We start from the raw sequence: 12,769 nt of genomic DNA on the forward strand, positions 1-12,769 counted from the left end.
GTTTTTAACTTGGGAGAGATGTGTCACTTTGCTGAGTGTGCAGAGAGCAATGACAGCAAACATTTTTGCATCAAAAGACATTCACATCTGTTGGAAGATGTGTTTTGAGCTTTGTATTTAAAAAAAAAAAACCCTCGTTAGGTGACTGTGTTTAGTAAAATACTTGTACTTCCCTCCCCATGTCACTTGCTGAGAATGTTGGATAGTGTGTGTTTCCTGTTACTCATCTGGAGGTGTGGGAATGAAGGTGACCTGGAGATGAGGGACTGAGAACATGCACTGAGCCTGTGGTGTGCTTTGCAAAAGAACTTGGAGGCAGAGTTCCCCAGGGAGCTCAAGTGTCTCAGAGAAGGTGGAAGCTCTCATGTCTGTTAGCTGCTCCTAAGACACTGTCTTAGGAGGTGCAGGTCTATGTCCTATGCTTGGATGCCTTTTTATAAGAGTTGTCACTGTTGGGAATTCTTAAAACTGATTTAAAAACAATAGGACAGTCAAAACAAACATGTGACATTGCATTTGAGAGCCATCACTAAAAACAAGTTTTTTGTTGTTTGTTTTTGTTTTGTGAAGAGATTTACTTAGATGCGAGAATCCTCCAGCAATTAGACAAGACCCATCTGAGTCACAGAGTCAGAAGCCAGAGTTCCATATCAAATAAGAAAGGCCTTTGGCCGCAGACAGGCTGTGGACAGGTACCAGAGCCTTCCTGAATACCACATCCCAGCAGCACTCACACAGAGTTTAGCCACATCAGTACTTCCAAGGTAGACAGCTGCTGCCATGCCCTGGCCTGAAAGATTAAGGCCAAACAGTGACCACAAGTGCTAACCTCAGTCTCTTGACTTTCAGGAGGAAGCTTAGAGGCTTGCTTTTGCCCATCTACCATCCATGTGCAGACACTTTGCAGTTAGGAACACCCTGCAAAACTGAACATTTTCCAAAATATTTTTATATCACTCCCAATGACTTAAATAAGTTACAAAAACTGTATTTACCAGGACATATCTCCTAAAAACATCATTTGAGGTTGGTGAACATATACGTACAGGGCTATGTGGAAGGGACCTGGTTTTTCTCTTTAACCACCAGGACTCTTCACGCACCACAACAAAAACAAGAAAGATTGTTTGATTTTAAAATTAAAAGTTTAGCTTTTCTACAAGTGTGCTATAGTCATCATAGTCAAATATTTTGCTAAGAAGTATTTCGTTGTGAGAGAATAAAATTTGTATCTTGGAGATAATGGAGGTAAGATTGGTTCAGTTTTCTACTCCATTCTACATCCTACTGAAATCTAACGATTTTCAATATTTCTATGAACTTTGTGGGTATTTGCCTTCTTTGATCACCCTGGCTCTAACTTCTGCCTCTTCTACACGTTTTGTGGTAGTTTCTCGTTGCTGACAAGGCATAAATGAAACTGAGCCCCTTTCCTTGCCATCCAAATCAACTCCCAAGTGTTTGCTGATTTGTTTGGCTTTTTTGTTGTTGCTGTTGTGTTAACTTTATGATAACCCTTTAAGTTGCTAAAGAGGAAAAAAAAAAACTTGCCAAGGCAGGCACATCTCTGTAAATTTAAGGCCAGCCTGATCTACATAGTGAGTTCCAAGCCAGTCAGAATTATTTAGTGAGAACTTGTCTTAAAATGAGTAAATAATAAAAATCCAAATTCTTTTGTGCCTCAAAGAAAGTTTTAAAAATTATTTTTTAAATTAAATTTTTGTTATGAGGTGACAAAAATGTTCTAACTGGGTAGGCAAAGAAAATATTTACAACACCTAGAGAAAAACCAGTTTTTACATCTTTTTTCACTGGAATCCTTTCAGCATGGTATATATTATATTTAACAAATAGAACTAATGTGTAATTATCTACAAATGTGATTATTTACTTTTCAACTTGCATTTATTAATTATGTGTATGTATGCATGTGTATTTATTTATTTTTGAGATGAGCTACTGCTCTGTAGTCAGGCTGGTCTGGGACTGAAGAGCCTGTCTCAGTGCTAAGAGTACGGATGTGAACCACCACACCCTGCTACCTTTACCAATATGTTCAACCATTTTCTTAAACAAAACCTAAAACCAAAAATCCAAAGACATGGAACTTCCTGGGTGATGGTGGGACGAATTCAATGGAAAATGGGACAGAAAGAGGAATGGGAAGTGCGTATGACTGAAGACACATTGTATATGTATATTCACATATATGAAACTGTCAAAGAATACAAATTGATTTTAAATGTTTATTTTCTTGCAATAAAATCCCACATACATAACTGGGAGGTTAATAGGCATACAGTTGAAAGTTCTGGTTTGCACAATTGTGTACCAATTTATATTCTCAAAATGTTGCCAAATTTATCAATTTTTATCATTATTGCAACCAGACTATTCTAATTTAAATTTTGTTTTAATTCCTTAAATTCTTACTCCATCTGGAATTGGTTTTAGTAAAAGTACTAAAAAAGAGATACAACTTCTTTCTTTTTTTGCTAAACAAAGCAACAGCAAATTAACTATTTCCTTCACTATATACTAAGCAATATTTCATTGTATATGTGTGCACATGTATACCTGGGCACACACACCTGCCTATGTACAGCATGTGTATGCCAATAGTGGACAACATGGATACAAAGCACCCTTCTCTAGCATGCTATCATGTGTTTTGGCAAATGGCTCATTGAACCTGGAGCTTGTTATTGCAGTTAAACTAAGCTGTCTAGAAAACCCATCATGTCAGTCTGTGTCTACACAGATATGCCCTATGGCTGGCTTTTACGTGGGTACTAAAGATCTGAACTCAGGGACTGACTGCCTAGGAAGAAGCACATTACCCACTAGGTCATCTCCATAGCTCCTAAATCAGTTTTATATGCTTAATATAGAATATAAAATTAGTTAAAGATTACAGTTGAGAAAAAGTTTAGAAACCACAAAGAAAGTTGAAATTTCAAAATGCATATTTATTATCCCAAACAGGGAGGATTGATTTTAAGACATAAATAAAAATTATCAGTCCTCATCTCTATCCATCACAAATATATCATGAAGACATTTCCTGGACAAGGCTGACTGTCTGTGCTGGGATTTTAAAAGCTCTGGAGCCACACACACACTACTCACACTTCCCTTTCCTGTTCTTCATTTATAAAATAGCACTAACAGATCTTGACAGATCATTCATTGGTGAACCATTGACAATACAAAAATAGTACACTGAATGCAATAAAATGATTCTATAATAAAAATGGGAGCAAGGAAAATAGTTTTGAGGGGTAACTACAGTATGGTCTTAAGAATATAGAAAATGATATACTATTAAAATCAGAAACGAATTAGAATTTTTTGTTTTTAATCAATGTTTGGTATAATTCTTTTCTCTAACCTGTTTTCAACATGTACAGAATAATTTTTAGTTTCACAAATAAAAGTAATAATAATTGTAAAATAAGAATTTAAAACCTTGATAGGAATTATGTAAGTTAGAATTTTAGAGTTTAAAGTGAAAGTTCTTTGTCAGGAACAAAATGAGCTCCCCCTTGTTTAGGTCAGCTGTCTCTGTGGGTTTATGCAGCCTGGTTTGACCCCTCTGCTCATTACTTCTCCCTCTATGCAACTGGATTCCAGCAGTTTGGCTCAGTGTTTGGCTGTGGGTTTCTGCTTCTGTTTCCATCAGCTATTAGATGAAGTCTTGAATGGCATATAAGGTTGTCATCAATCTCATTAACAGGGAAGGGCATTTAAGGTAGCCTCTCCCCTATTGCTTAGATTGTTAGTCGAAGATCTCTACCAGGGAACTCCCACAGCTGATAAACACTTTCAGCGAAGTGGGTATGATACAAGATTAACTAAAAAAAAAAAAAAAAAAAAATCAGTAGCCCTACTATATACAGATGATAAAGGGGCTGAGAAAGAAATCAAAGATGAAAGACCTATATAATAAGAACTTTGAGTCTTTCAAGAAAGAAAGATACCAGAAAATTGAAAGATCTCCCATGGTCTTGGATAGGTAGGATCAACATAGTAAAAATGGCAATCTTGCCAAAAGCAATCTACAGATTCAATGCAATCCCCATCAAAATCTTAGCACAATTCTTCACAGACTTTGAACTCAACTTTATATAGAAAAACAAAAGATTCAGGATAGCCAAAAGAACCCTGTACAATAAAGGGACTTCAGGAGGCATCACCATCCTTGATTTCAAGCTCTATTATAGAGTTATAGTCCTGAAAACAGCTTGGTATTGGCACAAAAATAAACAGGTACACCAATGGAAAATCCTGGTATTAACCCACCTAATTTTTGACAAAACAGCTAAAATTATACAATGGAAAGAGAAAAGTATCTTAGACAAATGGTACTGGCATAACTAGATGCTGGTGTGTAGAGGACTGCAGATACATCCATGTCTATCACCATGCACAAAACTTAAGTCCAAATGGATCAAAGACCTCAACATAAACCCAGCCACACTGAACCTCTTAGAAGAGAGAATGGGAGGTACCCTTGAATGAATTGGTACAGGAGACAGCTTCCTGAATATAATACCAGTCGCACAGACACTGAGATCAACAAAATGGGACCTCCTGAAACTGAGAAGCTTCTATAAGGCAAAGGACACAGTCAACAAGACAAAACAGCAGCCCACAGACTGGGAAAAGATCTTCACTAACCCTACATCTGACAGAGGTCTGATCTCCAAAATATACAAAGACCTCAAGAAGCTAGTCACCAAAACACCAAATAATCCAATTAAAAAGTGGGGTACAGAACCAAAAAGAAAATTCTCAATAGTGGAATCCAAAATGGTTGAAAGATACTTAAGTAGATGTTCAACATCCTTAGACATCAGGGAAATGCAAATCAAGGCAACTCTGAGATACTATCTTACTCCTGTCAGAATGGCTAAAATTGGAAACACCAATGACAGTTTATGCTGGAGAGGATGTGGAGAGAGGAGAACGTTCCTCCACTGCTGGTGGAAGTGCAAACTCATACAATCATTTTGGAAATCAGCATGGCAGTTCCTCAGGAAAATGTAATCAATCTACCACAGGATCCAGCAATTCAACTCTTAGGCATAGTCCCAAAAGATGCACATCCATGCAACAAAGGCATCTGTTCAACTATGTTCATAGCAGTATTATTTATAATAGCTAGAACCTGGAAGCAACCTGGACCCCCCCACCACCACCACTTTCCGAAGAACCAATAAAATGTGGTACATTTACACAATAGAGTACCACTCAGTGGAAAAAAATAATGGAATCTTGAAATTCGTAGGCAATGGAACTAGAAGAAACCATTCTGGGTAAGGTAACCCAGTCACAAAATGGTGAATATAGTATGTACTCACTCATATATGGACTTTAGACATAGAGCAAAGAATCAGCAGCCTACAATTCACACTGCCAAGGAAGCTAAGAAACAGGGAGGACCCTAAGAGAGACATACATGGTCCCCCTCAGAAAGGGAAAGGGACAAGATCTCCTGAGCAAATGGGAACGGGGTGGGGTGGGGCAATGAGTGGAGAGGGAGTTAGTAGAAAGAGAAGGGGAGAAGAGAAGGGGAGAGGAGAAGATAAGAGAGCAGAAAGATTGAGTTGAGGGAGGAATAGAGGAGAGCAAAAAAAAAAAAAAAAAAAAAAAAGATACCATAATTGAGGGAGTCATTATAGGTTTGAAGAGAAAACTGGCACCAGGGAAATGTCCGGAGATCTACAAGGATGAAACCAACTAACAATATGAGCAATAGTGGAGAGGCTACTTCAAATGTCCTTCCCTGTTAATAAGATTGATGACTACCTTATATGTCATTCTAGAGCCTTCATCTAGTAGCTGATGGAAACAGAAGCAGAAACCCATAGCTAAGCACTCAGCTGGACTCCATTTGCATAGAGGGAGAAGTGATGAGCAAAGGGGTCAAGACCAGACTGCAGAATCTGACAGAGACAGTTGACCTGAACTAGGGGGAGCTCATGTACCCCGGACTGATGGCTCAGAGACCAACATAGGGCTGACCCAGAACCCTGAACGTGGGTCTCAGTTGGAAGGCCTGGGCAGTCTAAGGGACCACTGATAGTGGGATCAGGGTGAATCCCTGGTCCATGAAAGGACTTTGGGAGCACATTTCCCATGGAGGGGTACTCCCTTAGCTTAGAGATATGAGGGAGGGCCTAGGCCCTACCCCAAATGACTTGACAGATTTTGTTGATCCCTCCTGGAAGGCCTCACCCTTTCAGTAGAGTGGATGGGGAATGGGATGGGGCATCAGGGGAGGGGACATGGTGAAGGAGAGGGAACTGGGATTGATATGTAAAATAATAAAAATATAGCTTAAAAAAAGCAAAATTCAATACTACCAAGTAATTATACCACTTAAAAATTCAAGGAAAAGTCAATTACCTATGCCAACATGTGCTTCTTGTATCATGCTTACATCATTAGCACCATCACCAACAGCCAACGTTATTGGTTTCTCAGGTGAGATTTTTATCAGTCTTATTACCTAGAAAACATACAATGAGTTCATTCTTTGTGGTCAAGTTTCAAATCTTTTGGATTTGTGTAATTTCTTTCATATGAAGTTTTCTGTAGTAGTATAGTGGTGAAGACAGCATTTGAGTTCACACTGGATAGTAACACAGTAAACTTCACTCTTCTAGGGGTATGGGGACTAAGGTTTTAAAAATGTCTTTCACAAGTGTTGTAACAAAATAGTCAAAATAGTTGGGTTTTCTTTTTTTTTATTTTAGGAATATATTCTAAAATTTTATAAGGCTAATAACTATACTTCATTGAGTTCTCAAAATAAAATTCTCAAGAAACAAAATACTTGATAGAAAGAAAAGGCACGTATTCATTTAGTCTGATTAGCTAAGTCTTAAGATTTAAGAAAATATTATATATTAAGTGAAATTAAAACAGGTTTATCTGGAATTCTGTAAAAGTATTCTTAACCCTGTGTGCATATGTGTGGTGGTCTTGGTACACATGAGATGGCCAGTATTCAGAGGACAGAGAACAACTTTGCAGGGTTGGTTCTCTCCTTATACTTTTATGTGAGTTCCAGGTATTGAATCAAGGCCATTAAACTTACATGACAGTATCTTTACCCTCTGCCCTTGTTCTGAGATTCTTGGATTTTATTACAAAAGCATAAACATGTCTGCTCTAGTTTTAATCTCCACAGACTGTGACACACAAGAACTGTAACAAAATTCCATGGATCTAAATAAACCTGGATGCCTGTGTACAAAACATTCAGTACTTATATTTGTATTGCTAAGTACAGTATAAGATATTCCTTTACAAATTTCATGAGATTATATTTATTTTTGTGTGTATGCACATGTGTCCCCATGTATGGGTGCCCAAACAGAAGCCAAAGGACAACTTGTGGAAGTCTGTTCTTCCCTTCTTCCACGAGGGGCCTGGGGCTGGAACTCAGGCAGTTAAGCTTAGCAGCAGGTGCCCTGACCTGAGGAGTGAGCTATCAGGTAAAATTAAGACCTCAAAATATTCCAAATTATAGATTTATTAAAATTGTTTGAATGGGTTTTCAGTTGAACCCTAGGCACCTGAAATTTAAACATTTCTTGTATACAGCTTTACATATGAGGATGATAAACAGTAGATTAGATTTGAGCTTTCCTAATTTATAACTTGATAGCCACATCCTTCCTTCCTTCCTTCCTTCCTTCCTTCCTTCCTTCCTTCCTTCCTTCCTTCCTCCCTCCCTCCCTCCCTCACTCCCTCCCTCGCGCCTTCCCTCCCTGACACTTGGTTAGTAGAGGCTGGCCTCAAACTTGCAATCCTCTTGCCTCAGACTCTTGGATGCTAGGATATACAGGTGTATGCCACTATGCTAAAGCTGATAACTTTTAACAAAGAATTGTCGTGTTTGTTCTTCCTTCTTTTCTTCCCCCTTCGAAGATTATTTTTACAAAACTTTTTATGACATATACTTACTTTTGCTTTCTGTAAAGGTGCCATACGACAACATAATACAGCTGAACAATTTCTGCAGACTTCCATAAATAGCTTTTCATGCTCCCTGAGTGCAAGAGATAAGCTGGTCCCATCTACTACCAGCCCATGTTGAATCACATGGTCTTCTGTAATTCTGGAAAATAATACAATTATATCCTCTACATCACACTCTGAATCCAGTTCATTTACTTTAATATAATAAGACTCCTATTGAAAGACAGACAGTTCAACCAGATTACTGTTGAATGACTTATGTGTAAGTGAACAAACTCAGTTGTATTACCTAAAGGGTAAGATAAAACATAGCTTTTTGTGCAAATAGAGAAATGAATACTACTAATGGTTAAAATATGCATACCAAAAGAACATACACAGAAGACTTAAAGAAAATATAATAAGCTTTACATACATGTATAGTGTTATCAACACTGTATCTCCTTTACAATTTTTAGTATTTTAGTATTTTAAGTAGTATTTTAATTTTTTGTTTGTTTTTTCATTTTTGAGACAGGTTTTCCTGTATAGCTTTGGAGCCTGTCCTGGAACTCACTCTGTAGACAAGGTGGCCTCAAACTCACAGACATCTATTTGCCTCTGCCTCCCATGTGCAGGGATTAGAGGTATGTACCACCACCGCCTGGCTAGACATTAATTTTTAAAATATTTATTTATTTACTTATTTTACATGTCGATCCCAGTTCCCCCTCCCTCCCTCCCTCTTACCCTCTCTGCCCCCTCTATGTTTTAATTTAGTTATTGTTTATATATTTGTGTATGTACTCGTGCCAAAGTCAGAGGACAATTTGAAAGAGATGGTGCTCTCTTGGAGTTTCAGGGACTGAACTCACATAGTCAGGCATGGTAACAGGCACATTTACCTATTGATCCATCTCACTGGCACAACATAACTTTTAAAAACCAAGAAATAATTTTAGAAGGTATATATAAAGTAAATTATTTTGAGCAGTTAATTTCTCCCTGGTATTATTCTTTTTAACTACTAACTCATCACAATGGTGTTCACATGATCTCAAAATAACACAATATCCAAGATGAAGTACCGTCTATATCCAAGCAAAGACTTGTCTAGAAGTCATACTATCTTTAAGTATCTCTGACTCCCAGTTTCATGGTGGCAGTAAATGTTGTGGGCTCTCAATTTCCTGGTGCCATGCTCTCTTGCAAATATGGACTCTAACCCTTTGGAACCATAAAACTAAATAATGTGGTTCTTCTATAAGGTACCTTGGTCATGGTGTTCCATCACAGCAATAGCAAAGGAATGAATACAAAAGTTGGTACAGGAGTGTGGGCTGTTGCTATGAAGAACATGGCCATGTTTTTTTTTTTTTTTTTTTTTTTTTTTAAGGGATGTGAAAGACTTTGGAACTCTGGAGTAGAAAAGCCGTCAATGCTGTAATCAGAGCTCAGAAGGCCATCTAATCTGAAAGCAAAGCAGACTAGAGGCCTGAATCAAGAGGGTTCAGAGGGAAGCAAGGACTTCAACAGCAACTGGGCTAGAGGATATACCTGTGTTATTTTTGCAAAGAACCTGACTGCCTTCTGTTTGTGTCCTAAGAAATTTTCTGGGGCTAAATTAAAAAGTCACAGACTACTTTCTTTGGTAGGGGAAATGTCAGGACTACATAGCATTGAATATGCAGTATGGTTATTAATAATAATGCACATATAAGTCTACAATGAAAAAGAGCCAAGTAGGACAGAAAGAAATTTTTAAAAATGTAGATTTTGGAGAAAAACACTAGGAAGCTCAATGTTACAGCCAAGGCAGTAGAAGAGAGGCTACAGTTGTTAAGGAGATTAGTGCCATTAAGGAGAGGCCAGCTCTGCACTGAAATAGAGAAGGCTGCCCTCAGGAGGCGGGCAGATAAAGTACCAACCTATAAAAGATAGCCTGGGGTACTTTCTGGTTTCTGACTATGGGACTTGGCAGTATAGTCCATGTAGTACTAGCTTCAGAGGCACAATGCATACAAGCATATTCTTTCTCCATGGTTTCAGAGAGTCCCTAAGGCCAGACAAAATGTGGCCTTACCTGCAAGAAGACCCTGAGAGGGTAAGAGAATATAAGAGGTCACTGCTGTGGAAGTAAAACCAGAGGTTGCATTGGAGACCCCAAGATTTTGGAGGTACCAGGGACATGGGATATCTACAAAGGGGAGCTGTATAAGGGGAGGAAAACCAGTCCCAGAGACAGATTTATGTTGCATGGAGCAAAGCTGGAGGGGTAGAGCCATCCTAAGCCCTTTGACATCAAACAGAACTATAGGATTTGGAATTTGTTCTCCTGGGTTTCAGTCTTGCTTTGATCCAGTTTCTCCTCACTGTGCTCCATTTCTCCCTTTTAGAATAGAAATGTATATTGTGTCACATGTTAGAATATGTAACTTGCTTTTTGATTTTTACAGGGACTTACAATTAAAAGATGTTCCTTGAGTCTCAGGAGAGGGCCAAGACTATAAAAGACTGTAGGTACTTTTGAAGTGGGACTAAATGCATTTTGCATTGTGAATAGGAGGGATAGAGAGTAAAATGTGGTAATTTGAATGAGAAATGTCCTCCATAGAATAGACTTGGGTATTTGTAAACTTTGCCCCCAGATGGTGGCCCTATACAAAGAAAACTTTAAAAACTCAAGAAAGAAGTGAAAGAAGACAGCAAATGATGAACAGACCCCTGTAATATGGGTTGACATGATTAATTCTGTGAAAATGGCAATCCTACTAAAAGCAATCTACAGATTTAATACAATTTCTATAAGTTCAAATGTAATTCTTCACAGAAATTGAACGACAATCTTAAAATTCGTAAGGAAGCATAAAGGACCCCAGACAGAAAAATCCTGCACAATGAAAATATTGCTGCGAGTATCATCATTACTGATTTCAAGTTAAATTACAGAGCCATAGTGGTAACAGCACCATGGCACTGGCACAAAAACACAGTGATCAAAGGAATGGAACTGAGGACCCAAAGTCCATGCATGTATATACACTTTGTTTTTGACAAAGATACCAAAACATACACTGGAAAAAAGACAGCATCTTTAACCAATAGTGTTGGAAAACTGGCTCTCTCTATGTAGGAGAATGAAATGTGATCCTTCTCTTTTACTAAATGGATCAAAGTTCTCATCATCAGACCTGAAACTTCCAGAAGAAAGTGTAGGGAGTACACTTCAGGATATAAGATTTGGTAATGACCATCTGAATGGGATTCTAGCTGTCCAGGAAATAAGATCAACAATCAATTCATGGAATTTCATGAAATGATAAAGCTCTGTATTACAAAGCAAACTGAGGAGGCAGCCTACAGAATGGGAAAAGATCTTTGCTAGCTATAAATCTGATGGATGATTAATATCTATACATTGTAAGAATTCAAGAAACTAAAATATCTTTTCTCAAAAAGACACATAGCTAGGTAATATTTTTGAAGTACTTAGCATAATTAGACATTAGGAAAATATAAATTAAAACAACTCTGACTTCATGTTACCCCAGTCAGAATGACTAAGATTTAAGAATATAAAGACAATAAATACTAGTGAGGATGTAGGAATTGGGGAAGCCTCATGACTGTAAGCAGGATGCAAATGATGCAGTCACTATGGAAATCAGCATGGCTATTCCCCAAACAACTAAAAATATATCTAGCATTTGACCCATCTATACACCACTGCAAAGAGCAAGGCTGATCCAAGGGTCTTTCAGGTCCCTGTTGAAAGGACAAAGGGAACCTAGTTTTATGTCCTTGCTCAGGGGCAAACTTGGCAAGGGCCAGGCTGAGGTCAGGGACTTATATGAGTTAAGGTTTTGTTTCTTGGGAACTTGGCTCCCTCCCTCTAAGCTACAAGAGACTGGAGAGTTACCAATTCCAAGGTCAGTGTATGCTCAATCTGTGAGCACTTGGGAGATTCTGTGATCATCCCATTATATGCAAGTTTTCTGCTGACACTGTCCCAACCCCCTTTTCCTTACCTCCACACTCACAAACTGTACAGATGAAGCTGTACTTCTTACTAAACTTGCTTATTAAGTTCATCAGCTTTCCTGTCTTCTCATTTCCTGTCATCCCATTAGGAACCACAGCTGAAGAACAACTTGCAGGTCCAAGTCATGTGACTCTTACCTTGACAGAGGCCTCTATTTCCCATTCAAGGACACTACATGCTCATTCATGTTCAATACTATTCTAGACACAATAGTTAGGGCATAGAAACAGTTTATATGCCCATCAACTAATGAAAGAATAATGAAAATAAGGTAATGGAATCTTATTCATCTTTAAGAAAAATCAAGTTTTCCTCTATTGAGAATTCTGTTTAGATCTGTACCCCATCTTAAAATTGGAGTATTTGTTTTTTGATATCTAATTTCTTGAGTTATTTATATATTTTGGGTATTAGTTTCTATTGGGTGTGAAGTTAGTAAAACAATCTTTTCTTATTCTATAGGCTGCCACTTTATCCAATTAATGGTGTTCTTTGACTTCAGAAGCTTTTCAGTTTCATGAGGTCCCATTTATTAATTGTTGCTCTTGGTGCCTGTGCTATCATGGTTCTGTTCAGAAAGTTGTCTCTTGTGGCAATGTGCTTGAGACTATTCCCCATTTTCTCTTCTATCAGGTTCAGTATATCTAACTTTTTATGTTAAAGTTTTTGATCTACATGGACTTGAGTTTTATGCTGGGTGATAAATGAGGATCTGTTTGAATTCTTCTACATGTAGATAGCCAGTCTGACTAGCAC

The 12,769-nt window shown here is 38.0% G+C and overlaps 1 protein-coding gene across 6 annotated transcripts in view; it reads right to left on the reverse strand.

The window, feature by feature from the left end:
* Positions 1 to 12,769, reverse strand: part of Atp11b (ATPase phospholipid transporting 11B (putative)) — a 91,730-nt gene that overhangs the window by 25,604 nt on the left and 53,357 nt on the right. For all 6 annotated transcript variants that reach the window (XR_007834622.1, XR_007834621.1, XM_051185814.1 and 3 more), the window contains exons 20-21: positions 7,978 to 8,131; positions 6,412 to 6,514 (exon numbers count right to left, since the gene is read on the reverse strand). Coding sequence is in view for 4 of the 6 variants with exons in the window: in XM_051185814.1 (XP_051041771.1) it covers positions 6,412 to 6,514; positions 7,978 to 8,131 (257 nt within the window). In the remaining 2 variants the exon portion in view is untranslated. The remainder of the gene's footprint in view (positions 1 to 6,411; positions 6,515 to 7,977; positions 8,132 to 12,769) is intronic.

The sequence above is a fragment of the Phodopus roborovskii genome, unplaced genomic scaffold (genome assembly GCF_943737965.1).
Source record: "Phodopus roborovskii unplaced genomic scaffold, PHOROB, whole genome shotgun sequence".
Lineage (NCBI taxonomy): Eukaryota > Metazoa > Chordata > Mammalia > Rodentia > Cricetidae > Phodopus > Phodopus roborovskii.